The sequence below is a fragment of the Geotrypetes seraphini genome, chromosome 6, assembly GCF_902459505.1.
Source record: "Geotrypetes seraphini chromosome 6, aGeoSer1.1, whole genome shotgun sequence".
Lineage (NCBI taxonomy): Eukaryota > Metazoa > Chordata > Amphibia > Gymnophiona > Dermophiidae > Geotrypetes > Geotrypetes seraphini.
Window position 1 is genome coordinate 68,673,568 of NC_047089.1, and position 19,402 is coordinate 68,692,969.

General features: G+C 42.8%; 1 protein-coding gene across 4 annotated transcripts in view; it reads right to left on the minus strand.

Moving 5' to 3' along the window:
- The window catches only part of DGKH (diacylglycerol kinase eta), a 445,542-nt gene that overhangs the window by 124,398 nt on the left and 301,742 nt on the right, over window positions 1-19,402 (minus strand). For 3 of the 4 annotated variants that reach the window (XM_033948015.1, XM_033948016.1, XM_033948017.1), the window contains 3 exons: window positions 18,706-18,838; window positions 9,183-9,289; window positions 978-1,103 (listed from right to left, as the gene is read on the minus strand). In XM_033948015.1, coding sequence (XP_033803906.1) covers window positions 978-1,103; window positions 9,183-9,289; window positions 18,706-18,838 — 366 coding nt within the window. The remainder of the gene's footprint in view (window positions 1-977; window positions 1,104-9,182; window positions 9,290-18,705; window positions 18,839-19,402) is intronic. The other variant, XM_033948018.1, reaches the window with a different exon arrangement.

The following is a 19,402-nucleotide window of genomic DNA, read 5'->3' on the forward strand; positions in this document are numbered from 1 at the left end:
GGTTGAAAAAACCTTGGACTTTGAGGGCAGTCTGTCTGCCTAATGAATAGACTCTGGTGAAGAGAAGTGCTTGGACTGCGTTGCATTTGGGTAAAGTCCAGAGCAGTGTGAATTATATTTTGATTTTGAATGATTCTTTTTTCATGTGCAAAATTCATGCCCGGTAGAACTGGAATTATTTTGGTGTTGCTGAGGCCGGTGGCCTAATAAAGTTCACAACTTTTTGCTGAAGCCATTCTGACTACTGAGTTGTCTGTAAACCAAGCACGCACCGGCTGACCTAGGGGTATCCTGCTTGAAAGGTGGCCCTACTTCAAAGGGGCTCACGCCAGAGTGTCAGTTGTGAGCCACTACCTGGCTACTAAAAACCGCTCGGCCAGAGTACAGGTGGTGACAATATTTAGTGGGATATAGACGACTACCTCTCTTTGCTCATTATACCACATACCTGGTCTGTTTGCTCACTAGATTCTCATTGTCTTGTTTTTACCATCCCCCCAATTTGCACACTTTGAAACCACCACATATACAGTGTTCCTTTTTTCTTGCTCCCAAACTGTGGAATGACTATCTCCTTTACTTTGTGCAGAGCAATGTTTACCAGAATTTAAAGTATCTTTAAAAAACATTTTTTAGGTGGCTTTTGGGTGCATGCTTTGAACATCTACACGTCGGCTGCAGTCCTAGTTGCCAATTTTTGAGAATTGCCGATTCCTATTTGTTCTGTTCTCTGGAATGATTGTTTGTCCCCTTTCCTGTCTGAGTCATTGGCATTCCTTTCCTGCTTTTCCCCCCCCTTTTTTTTATATACTTTTGTTTATAAACCGCCTTGACATGCTTGCCAGATAAGGTAGTATATCAAGACTTCATAATAAACAAACACAAAGTTGGCCTTTAGATACAAGCAGCTGGTTATAAAAGTACCCTCATAAGTGTGATGCATGCAATGCATGTGTTAAAAGTGAAAGTAATCTTACCATAGCTTTACACCAAAGGCACCGCCAATCTTGTAAGCGTAGTACACTGCCACATGTCTTGTCACACACTGCACATTTGGCACTAACAGGCAAATTGCCCTCTAGCCACTGGTGAGGCATTGCTATCTGTAAGGGAAAAAGGTATCAGGAAAGGAATTAGCATCTGACATTAAAAGTCAGCAAAAATGATATTTTCAAAAGTTAAACTTGCATTTCTTTTTCCTTTGTAAAAACATAAATCACTCACAAACACTAGAAACTTTTGTCTTGTACAACACAGAAAACTCCAGTTCCACCTATCAAACATACCATGCTCTTAATATTGGTCTCCAACTCTCAGGGCGCAACAAATAGGCAGAGCTAAAATAAAATATATTTTCATGGCAGTCTTAAAATTGTGATCAATAAGAAATACTTAAACTCTATCACCTTCACCTAAATTTAAGCATCATTTGCACATTAAAATTTATAGTACACTGCCATCCCTATGCATAAATGTACACTTACACACATAAATGACAGTAGTATACCTGTATTTATGCTTTCTATATATCAACAAAACAGTCCAGAAAGCTTTCGCAGTCATGCGCAACCTAAGACAAATCAAAAAATTCTTCGATATAGAACATAATTCAGACTCCTGGTCCAGGCACTAATTTCTAAGCCTAATAGACTAATGTAATATCATATACCTATCCTGCCCCGCCACCATGATAAAACAACTACAAACAGTGCAAAACACAGCCCTCAGACTGATCTACTTACTGAATAAGTTCGACCACATCACCGCCGCATACCAAGACACACACTGGCTACCCGTACAAGCAATACTTTTAAAATTCTACTGCATGCTGAGCAAATGCTATATTTTGGGGAAAAAGTGTATATTGAATTTCTGGCTGGTGGAAGTCCCTCCCTCCTTCTGGTACTGGAGAAATAAATTACATGCTCTTCTGGAATGGGAGGCCGCGCTGGCTTCTTCCTCCCGCCGACGGAGCAGAGACTTTGTTCATGTTTGGACTCCTTATTTGGACAGTTTGTCTCCCCGGGTTCGTAGTCGTATCTTGAATAGACTGCAGTTGTATTCCCTTTTACCTGTCTGAGCTGGGGGGTGAGGGGGTTTGGGGGGCTGGGGGGGGGGTGTTGGGAGGGGACTGCTTTTGGGGGGGCATAGGGGGGTGGGGTGTTTTGTAACCTGAGAGGACATAAGAGTCCAGTCCTCTTGGGGAGGGGAGCCCTGTTTTTTACGTATGACTTTGCTTGCTGTTTGTACCTGTTGTGGTTTGTTGCTTAATAAAAAACAGATTTCACCTAAAATTCTACTGCATGCTCTTCAAAACCCTACATGGCAATGGACCATCCTACCTGAACACTCGCCTAACTCGGAACAACTCTTCCAGACCAAGGAGAACTCAGACACTCTTCACCCGCCCCTCAATCAAAGGCATTCAGCGTAAAAAAAAAATACACAACAGACTACTCGCCATGCAAGAAGCGAAACTAGACAGCCACATCGTCAATTTACTGATTTCAGCATCAAACTACAGAACCTTCAGGAGGGAAATAAAAACCAGGTTGTTCAAGAAATATGTCAAGACAAACTCCTTGTACAACCAATATCCTCACTCCATCATCAGATTCCAAATGTTCCAACCAATAGCTTCCCTGCAATCTTCTGGAAATGACCAGAATCTCTTCCTTTTGTAATCCGCCAAGAACCACAAGTTATTAGAGGAATAAAAGAAACTAATGTAATGCAATGCAATTTTAATGCCTTAGCAGTTAAATACAAGGGGAAGTTCAAAGGTGAAAGGCATGGGCAAGGAATTGTTGGGGTAGACACATGCTTATCTTATAAAGTACCATAAACCACACACATAAATTTCACATTTAAGCTCTAATATTTACATCATAAGAATATAAGAATAGCCATATTGGGTCAGACCAGTGGTCTATCTAGTCTCAGTATCCTATCTTCACGGAGGTCAAGCCAAGTCACAATTACCTGGCAAAAACCCAAATAGTACAGCATTCCATGCTACCGATCCGGGGCAAGAAGTGGCCCATCAGCTATATATGTATAATTGTTGGTGACTATGAGTATGTTGATGTCAACTTAGGCTAATTCCTATAAAGGTTATTTACCTGACACTGTAATGAAAGTGAGGAATCTAACAAAAACCCCAATATCCTGGAGGAGAACTCAATATTTAAGAAATCTCCAGTAATCAAATTCACCGAAGAAGGTAAAAGATCTAATTTGGTGCCAAACCATAATAGTTTGTTTTTTGTAGTATTGAGTTTCATCCTAACAGAGGTAGCCCAAGTTTGAAGTCTGGAAATACAAGAGTTTATATTCATTGACAAATTAATCAGTGTCAGGTCTACTTCCAATAAAATGAAAATATCATCAACGTAAGTGAAAATTGATTCAAAATTTGATAACTTGAATCCCTTTAGTGTAGTCATATAGATATTAAAAAGGAGAGGAGATAGATGAAAACCCTGTGGCACATCACATAATGATCTCCACAGAAAAGATGAATTACCATCAGCATAAACTTGGTAAGATCGCAGCGTTAGCCCATGTCACTGGTGCTGATTACAGAATCACACCTATAATGTTTTGAGATACAGAATGAATATACTACTTTATAGTAGTTTGAGGAGATTAGAATTATGGATAGGGTAATAGAGAAGAGAATGGAGCTTCTTTGATTGTACTGGTATAGTGTTTGATACGTTACTTAATCTCAATGGACAGGATTATCCAATAGCAACTTCCATCAAAATTTTGGGAGTCACGTTAGATCATCATCTAACCCTGGTTGTGCATACTGACTTACTGGTAAAAAAAAATGCTGTTTTGTTTTGTGGAAATTGAGGACCATCAAAAAGTACAGTCAAACCTCGGTTTGCAAGTAACACGGTTTGCGAGTGTTATGCAAGATGAGCAAAACCCTCAAGTAAATCGTGCCTCACAAACCAAGCGTTGACTCGATTTGTGAGCACCCCCCTGAGAACCGGCATCGCCCCTCCCCCGCTTGCAAATGCCCCCTCCCCTCCATGCGAAACGGCATCCCCTGCCCGCCCAAACACAAGCCCTTACCCCGATCTGGCACCGGCACGCAGCACCAACCCATAGGGCGTGCCGGTACCCGAAGATCCTGCCTCTTGCCTGGGCTGGGCCTTGAGCATCTGCGCATGCTCAAGGCCTTCTGGCTCCCGCTCTCTCTTGGAGATTCTTGGAGAGAGCGGGAGCCAGAAGGCCTTGAGCATGCGCAGATGCTCAAGGCACAGCCTAGGCAAGAGACAGGATCCTCAGGCACCGGCACCAGCTCATCCTGTGGATTGGTGCTGCATGCCAGTACCAGATCGAGGTAAGGGCTTGTGTTTGGGCGGGGGTTGCAGGTTCACAACCGGGGGTGGGGCAATGCCGGTTCTCAGGGGGGGCGGGTGGGGGCGATGCCTGTTCTCGGGGGTGGGGAAGCGTGCCAGTGGCCTCAGGGGTGGGGGTGAGGTGGATCAGTGCTGGTGCCTCGGGGGGGGGGGGGGAAGGGAATGAATCAAGCGAGTTTCCCTTACTTCCTATGGGAAAACTCAGGTCGAGCACGTTGGTTTACGAGTATGCTTCTGGAACAAATTATGCTCATAAACCAAGGTTCCTCTGTATTTTGATCCAGTTTCATTTAGATTACTGGTACAGTCATTAATTTTGACCATCTTGGATTATTGTAATATCATCTACTTAGGACCTTATAAGAAAATCTTAAAATGACTGAGGATAATCCAAAATACATCTGTCCGATCGATCTTTGGCTTAAAAATGAACAATCATGTCATCCCATACTATCAACTATTGCATTGGTTACCTGTAGAAGCAAGAGTATTATTCAAATTCGCCTGCACTTGTTTTAAATTGGTATCGGGATTGTCTCCAATTTATCTTCCCCCCTCGTCCCCCCTCACACACACTTTGAATTATACAGACCTTTGAGGGAAACTAGAAGATTTCATTTGTTTACCTATCCCAAGGTAAAAGCTTGCCGATAAAAGATTTTTTTAGACAGGACATTGGCTTTTCAAGCAGGCCAACTGCAATCTTGGTTAGGTGAATGTATCCATCAAGCTTTGTCTTATTGTTCTTTTTGAAAATTAGTTAAGGCCACTTTGTTTGTCAAATTCATTACCTAATTTAGGAGTTTTTAAGATTGTAACCAGTGTTCCCGCTAAGCTGCGCTGGCGTGCGCTGGCGCACAAAATATTACATCGCAGCGCACAAGTTTATCGTCACAGCGCACGGCGTACGGCAGAAGGCAGGGCGGCGAGAGGAGAATCAGGCGAGTTGGCTCATAACTTGCTGGCGCCCGATATTTTTAGCTCACAGCGAAAAAAAGTTTGCTCACAACACCCGCCCGCTTAGAGGGAGCACTGATTGTAACTAGTATATTTACTGTGTGATTGTACTCTCGCTGACTGTCCAGTTTCTCTTGTTTCAGTGATATTGATTATTTTTAGTTGTCTACAGTGTGCATGCTTTCAGAGAAGAGTGTTAATTTTTTTCAGAATTTGTTATAGAATGTTTCCATCTTGATTGGTTGTTCCAGGTCTTGGTGCCAAGATATGTGAAAAGTGAGTCAAATACACATTTGTATTTAAGCCCTTTGGGAGATGGGAGTAGCGAAGCGATTTTAGTTTTCTGGTTGATGTAGACCAGGAGTTGACAAATAAGTTTATGAACAGTTCAGCAGTTTTTGCATATAGGATTTGAAACATTATGCATGATAGTTAACATAATAGATGAAGGCAGATAATGGCCCGAATGATCCATCCAGTCTGCCCAACCTGATTCAATTTAATTTTTTTTTCTTCTTAGCTATTTCTGGGCAAGAATCCAAAGCTCTACTCGGTACTGTGTTTGGGTTCCAACTGCTGAAATCTCCATCAAAACCTATTCCTACCCATCTACACCCTCCCAGCCACTGAAGCCCTCTCCAGCCTATCCTCCCCCAAACGGCCATATACAGACACAGACCGTGCAAGTCTACCCAGTACTGGCCTTAGTTCAATATTTAATATTATTCTCTGATTCTAGATCCTGTGTTCATCCCACACTTCTTTGAACTCAGTCACCATTTTCCTCTCCACCACCTCTCTTGGGAGCGCATTCCAGGCATCCACCACCCTCTCCGTAAAGTAGAACTTCCTAACATTGCTCTTGAATCTACCACCCCTCAACCTCAAATTATGTCATCTAGTTTTACCATTTTGTTCTAAGTTAATACCCTTCAAGTATTTGAACGTCTGAATCATATCTCCCTGTCCCTCCTTTCATCTAGGGTATACATATTCAGGGCTTCCAGTCTCTCCTCATACGTCTTCTGGCGCAAGCCTCCTATCATTTTCGTCGCCCTCCTCTGGATCACTTCAAGTCTTCTTACATCCTTCGCTAGGTACGGTCTCCAAAACTGAACACAATACTCCAAGTGGGGCCTCACCAATGACCTGTGCAGGGGCATCAACACCTTCTTCCTTCTACTGGCAGCATCCTTCTGGTAGTTTGAAAGTGATGCGAATTTTGACAGGCAGCCAGTGTAAATTCTTATAGTTGGGTGAAATGGAGTCAAATTTTTTTAGTTTGAATATCAGTCTGACCGCCGTGTTTTGAATAATGTGTAGTTTGTTCAGAAGAGTACAGTTTAGACCCTAATAGAGGGAGTTGCAATAGTCCAACTGGGATAGTATGAGTATTTGCGTTAGTATGGCAAAGTGGTGCTTTTGAAAAAAGGGCCTGATGAGTCTTCTCATATTGTAGAAATCTGGCATTTTGTCCGGGTTTTGTAAAGCAGATCACGTCGGTAGGAGCATCCATGCTCCCAACCAATGAGCAGGCTGATGGGGATGGGGCTAGTGGCAGATGGGTGGAAGTGGGCGGGCCTGGGGGGGCGGGTCTATAGGTTCGGATTTTACATTCATAAAATCTGGTACCCTAGCAAAGCTCCTCCCCCCTCCTCGCATGGTTGCTGTTTATAAAATCTCCCCCTCTCTGAAGAGATCCCCAATCAATTGAAACACCACCCCCAACCTTCATTAGGCTATTTTGGCCCTACCTTGCAACTTCCTGGAGTCTAATGGGTTCATGGCAGGAGCAATCATCAGGCCCTTATATAGCATCTTGATACCTAACAGTAGTACTGCAAGAGAACACATAGGGGTCACCAGAGTCATTTTGAACCTGGTGCTGAAAGTGGTAGGCATAACTGGGGTTTGCTCCTGCTCTAAACTCAGTAGACAATAGGGAGTTCTCAAGTAGATTGAGGGGCTAAGTGAAATTGGGTGATTGGGAGAGGGTCTTCAGGGCAGGGGGATGTTATTGGGAGAGGCTTCCAGGCAGGGATGAGGATATGTCATTGCAGGGGGAAGGGGAAGGGGCATCTTCTTTAAGAAGGGCCCAGGCACAATGGGCCACTGCTTTGTGGCCTGATACTTGGTATTTTTTCTGGAATAATGCAGTCGGTGGTATTCTCTGCAAGCCATGTTATTCAATTTGCATAGTAGTGAGTAATACTGCATGCATTTGCCTTTTATTATTATATAATCCATGGTATCGCTTATTGACATGCATTTCAGTAATATAATGTGCATTCCTGACATTTAAAATGTATTAAGGGGCAACTAATGTGCATTAGAGCCATAATGAACCTTAGTAACTATGCCTCAATTCCTAAAACATGAAAAAGGAATGGATGAGGCTTTTTAAATGGACAAACATGTATTGTCACAGCTATTGATTCTTCTATATATTCCAAAAGTAATATTCTACACACCTGAGGAATAATATATGGAGCCAAACATGGGGGTATTCTAGTCATTTACATATGTGACCTCACAGAATACAGACTAGCACAAAAGTATGAATGACAAAATTTGTCACTGTCCCCGTCCCAACGGATAACCATGGAAACTATCTCATGTCATTCTTTAGTGTCTATCTCAACCTCGGTCCTTCTACACCAGCATTCTTCAATGCAAGGCTTGAGGGTCAGTGGTTGTGACCATTCATACTCTGATTCTTATGTGAGCCAAGTATAGGATAATGAAGCCATTGTGACATCATTGATGAGGTTGGCTTTTAGGCATTGGTGGAATGAGGCATTATGACATCACAATATCAGCTCTGGAATGTTGCTACTCTTTGGTTTCTGCCAGGTACTTGTAAACTGGGTTAGCCACTACTGGAAACAGGATACTGGACTTGATGGACCTTTGGTCTGTCCCAGTATGGCAACGCTTATGGTCTTATGTTCTAACCATCCTATGTCACTCTTTAGTGTCTTATCTCAACCTCGGTCCTTCTACACCAACATTGAGGGTCAGTGGTTGTGCCTATTCATACTTTGATTCTTCCCTCTCTCCTTAAAGAATGGCATGAAGATGTTTTTCCACGGTTAACCGCAGGGACAGGGATGGTGACAAATTCTGTCACTTGTCATTCTCTAGACTTTTCCAGTGGGCACATGCATGGGCAGAGTTTGTACAAAGCATGGGCAAACCGTGCAAATAATGTGGACAAATTGTAGAATACTATCATTTACATGCATTCTGGTTAACATCTAGTTGTAAGTAATTACACCAATTACACCAGCTCTAGGTCTGGTGTAAGTGAACACACTTTTCATGTAAATGTGTTTTCTGTCACTTGCACAAACATTCTATGAGGAAAAGTGTGTGCCTATGTTTCTTTATAGAATAGGCTTGAAAAAGATTCCTACTTACCTTCTTCTCAAAGGCAATCTGCTAAAGAATTATCCTCATAAAGTGAGAAACAGTAAAAGGATAATAGGGTTTGGGACTTGTATATCGCCTTTTTGTAGTTTTACAACCACACTCAAGCGGTTCACAAACAGGTACTTTAAGCATTTTCCCTATGTGTCCTGGTGGGCTCACAATCTATCTAATATACCTGGGGCAGTGAAGGATTAAGTGACTTGCCCAGGGTTACAAGGAGCAGCACGGGGTTTGAATCCACAACCTCGGGATGCTGAGGCTGAAGTGCTAACCACAATGCCACAATCTCCTCCTAGGATCTGATATACTGCCTTTTTGTAATACAATCAAAGCAGTTCACATTTATTATACACAGTGGGCTCCCAATCTAAAATATACTACTGTAATGAATCATAATACATAAAACAATATACGTACCCCATCCTCATCTTCAATAATATCTTTTCCAATAGAGGCTAGAGTAGTCCATTTGCAGTTGTTTATTGCCCTTACTGCACAACGTTTATGAGCCTTGAACTTACAGACTAGATAAAGAAGCAAAGAGAACGTCTTACATGAATAATTTTTGATTGCAAATATTTAGCCATACAATTTTAGAATCTCCATTTTCCACAAGTAAAACATACTTTACACAGGAAAATGTGCTTTACAAAATTACACCCACCGGTATACTGTATAAATAGAAAGATAAACAGAGATATGAAACAAAGTTTAATTTGTAATAGCATAATGGAGTTTTACCAAGTGGTCTTGGACTGGTTGAGATTGGTGAAATTACGTAGTTATCAGATTTCAGGGGCAGGGTGCTAGGGGCCTGAGAGTTAACTGAGGGGAGGCCTAGGCTGCCTAAAACTCTTGCCTTCTTTCTTCCTCTTGTCACTGTTAAAGTTTATAACATGATTAGAAAGAGGACTGGAAAGGAAAAAGAAGAGTGAGTAATTTATTTTTTTTTGGTCCAGCCAAGTGAATAAATTAGATAGATGTTTTAAGAGCGGATAGAGAGCACTAAGAGTAGATAGCGTAGTTGGTTTTAAGAAAGGGTTGGACAAATACCGGGACAAAAAGTCCATAGTCTGTTATTGAGAAAGATAAGGGGGAAGCCACTGCTTGCTCTGTATTGGTAGCATGGAATATTGCTACACCTTGGGTTTTGGCCAGGTACTAGTGACCTGGATTGGCCACCGTGAGAATGGGCTACTGGGCTTGATGGACCATTGGTCTGACCCAGTAAGGCTATTCTTATGTTCTTATGTAACTTTTGAGTAAAATATGATCACTAAGGACAACAGGACTCAAGACAGATAGTCTTATTCTGAACATGGGTCATGCTTATGGCTCACTATACCCAACAGTCCATATTTGAAGGACATCATTTAATACAATCAGCAATTGTAGCAAGACACCCAAATTTGCCTCCGTTTTTCTAAACAGGAAGATTTTAGAGTCCCTGCTCTTAATCTGCCACTACCTGTAGTGTGAAGTAAAGGAGATTGGGCCCAACTGATCATCAGTATCTAGGAGATATCTCCTGCATTACTTTGGATGAAAATATAAAAAGCCCTGTTAAGGTTTTAGGCTACATGTTTTTGGAAGTCCAGGGTGCTTACAGTGTTATTTACAGTGAAATTCTATAACCAACGCCTAAACTTAGGTGTTGGTAGGCACCCTGCCAATGCCTAAATGAAAAACGCCATCAGAAATGGCAAAAAATGATGCTCATTCCCTCCTGCCTGCAGGCCCCCTAAACCCATGACCTGCCCCAACCACTGATACCCATGGGAGTGGTCTTAGGTATCTGACCAATCGGAATCTTAGGTCACTCCCAGTGCAGCCCAGAATACACTGGGAAGGAGGCCTAAGACTCCGGTTTGCCCAGACACCCAAGGCCCTTCCTCCCCTCCTTGTAGATCGCCGGCAGGAGGGTGCCCAATCCCTCCTGCCAGAAAAAAAAACCTGTAGATCACCGGCAGGAGGGTGCCCAATCCTTCCTGCCAGAAACCTGGCACCCCCCTTGTAGATCGCCGGCAGGAGGGTGCCCAATCCCTCCTGCCAGAAAAAAAAACCTGTAGATCGACAGCAGGAGGGTGCCCAGTCCCTCCTGCCAGAAACCCCCCACCTCCCCTGTAGATCAACGGCAGAGGGTGTCCAATCCCTCCTGTCAGAACCCCCATAGATAGCCTGACCCCCACCTATAGATAGTGCAGCCCCCCCTTAGTGTGACCCCCCTGTACATAGCATTCCAAGCATCCACTGAGATTGCTATGCTTCTTACAATCCAGCACTACACTCGTTCGGGCACTTGTTTTTTTCCCTTTAATGCTGTTTGTTGCAAAACCTTATCTACCACGGACCCCTGAGGAAGGTGTGTTGTCCGAAACACGGACCGTGTCGGGTCCCTCGGTTGGTAATAAGGTTGTATATACCATTAGAGTTTGAAATAAACAGTGCCTGCATCTTGTACATAGTCTGCAGTTGTTTTTGGCTTTTGCAGGTCATTGGTTAGGCCTTACTTGGAGTATTGTGTTCAATTTTTGAAACCATATATGGCAAATGATATAAGATGACTTGAAGCAGTCCAGAGAAAGGCAACAAAAATGGTTGGGGGTTTGAGCAAAAGACTGGAAGAGCAGAATATGTATACTTTAGAGCAGTGTTTTTCAACCGCTGTTCCGCGGCACACTAGTGTGCCGCGAGATGTTGCCTGGTGTGCCTTACGGTCAGGGCCGCCATCAGGGCAGTACCACCAGTCTAGGGAGAGGGGCGGTCCGCCCCACGTGGACAGGAGAGAGCTGGACGGGGGACCCGCGGAGTTCAATACATCTCGAGCCGCGAGGCTCGTCTTCTGTTCCTGCCTGCCCTGCAGCTAACATATAGCCGATCGCAAGCGTTCCCCGATGTCAGCGCTGACGTCGGAGGGAGGGCTTAAGCAAAGCCTGCCCTCCGACGTCAGCGCTGACGTCGGAGAATACTTCCGTTCGGCTATTTGTGTGCGGCAGGGCAGACAGGAAGCAGAAGACAAGCCTCGCGGCTTGAGCTTCGTTTTGCTGAGAAAGTTGCAAAGATGGACTGGGAGGCAAACACGGAACACAAAAGGGGGGAGGGAGTGCGTTTTGGACACAAGGCATGAACTTGGGAGAGAGGAAGGGAGGGAAAGAGATGCTGAGGTGGGGGAGGGAATGGGTTTTTGGACACAGAAGGCATGGACTTGGGAGAGAGGAAGGGAGGGAAAGAGATGCTGAGGTGGGGGAGGGAATGCGTTTTTGGACACAGAAGAAATGGACTTGGGAGAGAGGAAGGGAGGGAAAGAGATGCTGAGGTGGGGGAGGGAATGCGTTTTTGGACACAGAAGAAATGGACTTGGGAGAGAGGAAGGGAGGGAAAGAGATGCTGAGGTGGGGGAGGGAATGAGTGTTTGGACACAGAAGGCATGGACTTTGGAGAGAGGAAGGGAGGGAAAGAGATGATTGTGTACACGGGGAATAGAAGAAAGGAGAATTTTTGGTCATAGGGAGGGAGTGAGGTACAGATAGTGGCATACCAGGGTGGGGGGGGCGGTCTGCCCCACCCCGGGTTTACGTCCCAAGGGGGTGCACAGCTGGCCACCCTCCAGTGTTGTCCCTAGGCCGGCAAACTGCGGCTCTTTAGCCACTTGAGTGCCACCGCCGCCAACGGTGTTGTTGGCGGTGGCAGCATTATAAAATACTTTCTTTGTGTTTATTTGATTCCTATTCAAGAGAATTACTTTATATATAGTCAATATAGGCACAGAGTTAAATTTTTTAACATTTTCTAATGGTGGTGTGCCTCGTGATTTTTTTCATGAAACAAGTGTGCCTTTGCCCAAAAAAGGTTGAAAAACACTGCTTTAGAGGACAGGAGAAACAGGGAAGATATGATACAGATGTTTAAATACTTAAAAGGTATTAATACAGAACCAAATATTTTCCAGAAAAGGGAAAATTGTAAAACAAGAGTTCATAAATTGAGGCTGTGGAGTAGTAGACTGAACAGTAATGTTAGGAAATTCTTTTTCATAGAGAGGGTGGTGGATGCCTGGAATGCCCTCTCGAGAAAGGTGGTGGAGAGTAAAACGGTTACGGAATTCAAATTAGCGTAGGACGAACACAAAGATCTCTAATCAAAAAATGAAGGGTATAAATTGAAGAACTAGGGCTGGAACAGGGCAGACTTGAATGGTCTGTGTCCTGTATATGGCTATTCAGTTTGGGATGGGTTGAGGAGGGCTTCGACAGGAACTCCAGTAATTTGAGAAGGTTTAGATAGGCTGGCAATGGCAACTCCGGTAGTTGGAACCTAAGGACAGTACCAGGCAGACTTCTATGGTTGACGGGCCAGAAATATCAAAGAAAAAAGACAGTTTAATTTAATCATGAATTTATAATGTGGGCACCCATTGGGCAGACTGGATGATAATCATCGGCCAATTGCTGGTATCCATTGGTTTTCTAAACTATTAGAGTTTGAAGTATTCAAACAACTATCGAACTATGTAATTAATTTCAATCTTCTGCATTCTAGTCAGCGTGGCTTTTGTGCTCTTCATAGCACTGAAACTTTATTGTTAACTTTGGTAGCAGAGATTAGATCCTACCTCAGGAAAGGAAAAGATATGATTCTTTTACAGTTTGACATTTCCACTGCTTTTGATACTATAGGCCAGGGGTAGGCAATTCCGGTCCTCGAGAGCCGGAGCCAGGTCAGGTTTTCAGGATATCCACAAAAAAATACGCATGAGATAGATTTGCATCTCAAGAAGGCAGTGCATGCAAATCCATCTCATACATATTCATTGTGGATATCCTGAAAACCTGACCTGGCTCCAGCTCTCGAGGACCAGAATTGCCTATCCCTGCTATAGACCATCGAGTCCTGGTTTTCAGTCTAAATGAGCCCAGTATCTCATCTTCACGATGGCCATTCCAGGACACAAATACCTGACAAAAACACAAATAGTAGCAACATTCCAGGTTCTACCTTGGAATGTTTGACTGAAATTTTATGCAAATGATCATACAGAGTACAGAAGAAGGGTAAATTCTCTGATCATTGGGGACCTGCATGTGGAGTTCTGCAGGGCTCACCGCTCTCTCCTTTATTATTTAATATTTACCTAATATCATTAGGAGTTTACTTAACTACCTTAGGTCAGGGATCTCAAAGTCTCTCCTTGAGGGCCGCAATCCAGTTGGGTTTTCAGGATTTCCCCAATGAATATGCATTGAAAGCAGTACATGCACATAGATCTCATGCATATTCATTGGGGAAATCCTTAAAACCTGACTGGATTGCGGCCCTCAAGGAAGGACTTTGAGATCCCTGCCTTAGGTCAATATGTATTGTCTTATACTGATGACATCTTTTTACTCTGTCCAGCATTAGACTCTTATGCCAATACCATTGATTCTCTATTAAAGGCCATTGGTGAGAGAGATACCTGGACTACAGATAATTTCCTCAGACTAAATAAGCAAAAAACTAAAATCATCTGGTTTGGTGATTATGATAACAACCCTTGTAAACACCCTTGTAAATGTTTCCAACTTTTAACTTGAGAAACTCTCCAAACTGAAAATAAATCCAAAATTTTAGGTATTATACTAGACTCGAGATTAACTATGAAGAATCAAGTAAATTTTATTGTTAGGAAGGTATTCCACAGCTACGCAGTATGAAATCATCTTTAGACTGCAATAGCTTTCGTACCATAGCTCAGGATACATTGTTACCTCAAACTGATTACTGCAACTCACTTCCCCCTCTTATACTAAGGCGTGCTTAGCCATTTTAGTGTGCACTCAACGCTAACAAGTCCATAGAATATAATGGACACATTAGCATTTAGCACGCACTAAAACGGCTAGCACGCCTTAGTAAAAGGACCCCTTTATGAGGGTTATCACAGAGAAACTTCAGAATCGAATTAGCTCTTGCAAAATATGGCAGCTAGACAGGGAGGGAGGGAGAATGAGAGGGCACTCTCGAAAGTTGAAAGGGTATAGATTCTGTACAAACGTAAGGAAGTTCTTCTTCACCCAGAGAGTGGTGGAAAACTGGAATGCTCTTCCAGAGGCTGTTATAGAGGAAAACACCCTCCAGTGTTTCAAGACAAAGTTGGACAAGCTCTTGCTAAACTGGAACGTACGCAGGTGAGGCTGGACTCATTTAGAGCACTGGTCTTTGACCTGAGGGGCCGCCGCGTGAGCGGACTGCTGGGCAGGATGGATTACTGGTCTGACCCAGCAACAGCAGCAATTCTTATGTTCTTATGTAAAATAATTTGATAGAACTCCTCCCACACTGCGTGCTCTGATTTGGCTACCAGTTCAATACAAGACCAGATTCAAATTTGCTTGCATTATTTTCAAGGCACTGGCTGGCCAATGTCCATCATCAATAAGTGAGCACTGTCATCTACTTCTCAGCACAGGCTCCATGAGACTGAATAAGAGCAAGGTCTTATTATATCCAGCTTTAAAAAAATGGCAAATATATAAGACACCATGAGCGTAGCTTTGATTATCTGGGAATTAAGATCTGGAATGACCTACCAGGTGAAATTAGATCTATATCTACTTACTGCTCTCTTCGCAAATTGTTGAAAACCTACTTCTTTGAGAAACACATGATGCCTTATAATGCTGTTTTTAAGATCTAGTTTTTTTGTCCTTATTCACTCTTTGTTCTTAATTTACTCTTTGTAAGCTTTAAGTAATTTTTGTACACCGCTTTAAATCCAGTTGGGACTGTGTGGAGCAGTGGTTAAAGCTACAGCCTCAGCACCCTGGGGTTGTAGATTCAAACCCATGCTGCTCCTTGTGACCCTGGGCAAGTCACTTAATCCCCCCATTGCCCCAGGTATATTAGATAGATTTTGAGCTCAGCGGGACAGACAGGGAAAAATGCTTAAGTACCTGAATAAATTCATGTAAACCATTCTGAGCTCTCTTGGGAGAATGGTATAGAAAATTGAATAAATAAAAATAAAATTAGCATTACTAGAGGTAGGTCTTGTTAGACAAATCTGATCAATTTCTTTGACTGGGTGACCAGAGAACTGGATAGAGGGAATGCGCTAGATGCGGTGTATTTAAATAAACTGAGTGCCCTAGGGATGGGCCCCAAAGTGATGGGCTGGGTCAAGACCTGGTTGAGTGGAAGGCGACAGAGGGTAGTGATCAATGGAGATCACTCTGAGGAAAGGGATGTTACCAGTGGTATGCCTCAAGGTCCTGTTCTTGGGCCTGTTCTTTTTAACATTTTTATAAATGATATTGTTGAAGGGCTGTCAGGTAAGATTTGCCTCTTTGCAGATGATACCAAAATATGCAATAGAGTAGACACACCGTATTGTGTGAATAACATGAAGAAGGACCTGGCGAAGCTTGAAGAATGGTCTGAAATTTAGCAGCTAAAATTGAATGCTAAGAAATGCAAGGTGATGAATTTGGGTTGCAAATCCCAACGGAACGATACAGTTTAGGGGGTGAAGAACTTAAGTGCATGACAGATGAGCGGGACTTGGATATGATTGTATGTGATGATCTTAAGGTGGCCAACAGGTTGAAAAGGTGATGGCGAAAGCTAGAAGGATGCTAGGGTGCATAGGGAGAGGTATGGCCAGTAGGAAAAAGGAGGTATTGAAGCCCTTGTATAAGACTCTGGTAAGACCTCATTTAGAATATTGTGTACAATTCTGGAGGCTACACCTTCAAAAAGAAATAAAAAGGATGGAGTCGGTCCAGAGGAAGGCTACTAAAATGGTGCAAGGTCTTCATGATAAAGAACTCAATATGTATACTTTAGAGGGAATGCAGGAGAGGGGAGATATAGAAGTGTTTAAATACCTACATGATGTAAATGTGCATGAGTCGAGTTTCTTTCATTTGAAAGGAAGCTCTGGAATGAGAGAGCATAGGATGAAGTTAAGAGGTGATAGGCTCAGGAGTAATCTAAGGAAATACTTTTTTTACAGAAAGGGTGGTAGATACGTGAAACAGTCTCCTGGTAGAGGTGATGGAGACAGAGACTGTGTCTGATTTCAAGAAAACCTGGGATAGGCACATGGGATCTTTTAAGAGAGAGAAAAAGATAATGGTTACTGCGGATGGGCAGACTGAATGGGCTATTTGGCCTTTATTTCCCATCATGCTTCTATGTTTCTATTATCTGCTGTCATTTACTATGTTACTAGTGAAGTTTGTTGGCTTCCCAAAGGACAGTTTCAGCAAATTTCTGCCACACTTTGCACATCTCTTACAAGTTCATGCCCATGAAGATCTGATAACTACTACTACTATTTATCATTTATATAGCGCTGAAAGGCGTATACAGAGCTGTACATTTTGACATTTAATAAACAGTCCCTGCTCAGAAGAGCTTACAATCTTAGAAGCCATGCAGGAGGTGAACATAGTATTCTGAAAATTCTTTCTCTCAAAAGTCTCCAGTGTCTGAGCTTTTCTCCCCAACATCTAGGAACTTGAATGAGTCCTGGAACTTTTGGCTCTTTTAAAGTGGATCAAACCACTACAAAACTGTGAGGAATTTACTGCTTTTTGAATCTGTGAACCTTATCTATTCAACCTTCTTGTTCATAGTGCTACAGAGAGGTCATATTTTCATTTCAATGTTGTTCATGATTCTATGAACAGAATGGGGGTGGTCAAGGAATTGGAGGATATCCAATATTTCTGCCCTGGGCACCTCCGTCGCTAAGTTACATGGAATGGTATATGCCATTTCTCTCTTAAAATCAGTGATCTGGTGGGGATTTTCATGGAGAGGGATTAGATAACAAGCAAGAGAATACCTCTGGCTCATAATCAATCCCAAAAGCCAATGGTATAGCGAGGGGGGGGGGGTCACCTGGGGTGGAGGTGCCCAGCATTACCGTGCCATGTGCCCCCTACTCTTCCCTGCTACTTAAGCACCGCCCCCCTGCTTACCTCTTGAAATGTTTGCCAGCAGTATCTTCCACCTCCTGCTAATGCAAGCCTCGGCTCCCTTCTGATGTCATGTCTTGGTTTTGCAACCAGAATGGAGCCGAAGCCAGCATGAACAAGAGGTGGAAAATGCTGCTTGCACTAGGGAACATTTCAAGAGGTATGTTGGGGGGGAAATGTAGAGAGGAGGAGAGGCACCATCACTCCCAGCAGTCTGTACCCCCGCACCCTTACTAAGCCATTACCAACAGCACTCAGTATCTGACCCAGAAAAATACTTCAGAGGAGAATTCTGGGTCTCTACCTGTTTCAGCCTGACATCAGAGGCAAACAATGGCCTTGAGCTGATGCAATGATGAAGCTTTCTCCCCTGGTAGGCTGGAGATTGGCATTAGTGCACTGGACCTTAACTCCAAGACCCTTAGAAGCCTTGGTTCCAATGCCAACCTTCAGGTAGTGTATGGACAACCTGCTGCTTTGACAAAAAGTTTGATTTAGGTCTTTATAACATCAGCATGCCAATCAGGAAATGTGAAATAAAAATTAAACAAGCCAGACTAAACACATACATATTTTTCTTTACTTTTCACCTGTTTGGGGAGTTTTCCCACTAAAATATATTTCAGGAATTATCTTCTGAACAATGTAAAGGTTATGGTTTATGTTCACAGATCATTTCACAATACATATTAAGAAAACTGAATTTTTTTTTTTTACAAATTTTGATCTAAATCTTCACATTTTCCAAATAAATAAGACATGCTTTAATAAAAGAGAAAGGCTTTCAGAGGTTATGGGCAACATGATCTTGAATGGATTTGCTTAGTAAAACAGTTCTTTAGCAAATGATTTTTGTTTTAGTACATTGTGAACAGTTCTGTAATGCAATTCTTTTTAAAAGCCCTTCTTTCTTCATTCTCCCAGTGCAGCTTAAAACAAGGCAATATCTTAAATGACATGTTAAGTTGCTGCATTACCTTCACAAGACAGGCCATGAGAAGTGACTCCAGACAGGCTTTCTCTGCACACGTTACAGAAAGTAGGGCGGGCATGGGAGCAGGCGTACCAGTTGTGCATCCCTGAGAAATGTTCCACATTAAACTGTGCAGTCTAGCAAAGGAGAAGTTAAAACACATTTGGAAGAACAAGATCCAACTGCAGCTAAATGTATGTAGAGCCACATTTACCGCTAGAAATCTCACTGCGCAGAGCAAGTGCTTTCAAAGACGTCTATTGATACATGAATTCTGAGGGGAAGAATCCATTTCATCGTGTGCATCTCATAAAATGAACTCTTTTTCTCCAAGTTCATGTCCCAATAAATCCGTTAGCCTATAAGCAGAGCCCCCAGTTTCCTGAGGCAGCTTTGGGCTAAATTTTGTAGCATGGATTTAAAAATTCTGCTGAAATTATAAAACGTATTTACCTAAATCTGAGGAGGTCAATTTTCAGCAGCAGGCATAAAATTAAACAGATGAATTATCCATTTAACCATAGGCACAGTTTGAGGTAGTCATGGGGGTGTCCCCTGCCCCCCATATGTTATGGGTGCTAATGCTGAACTGTTCTACTCTCACCCCCCAATAATGGCCAATATGACCTCCTTACCCTTTGGTCCTCCAAAGTAAACAGGCAAACCATACAATGCACTTAACTTGAATTTTCATCACCACT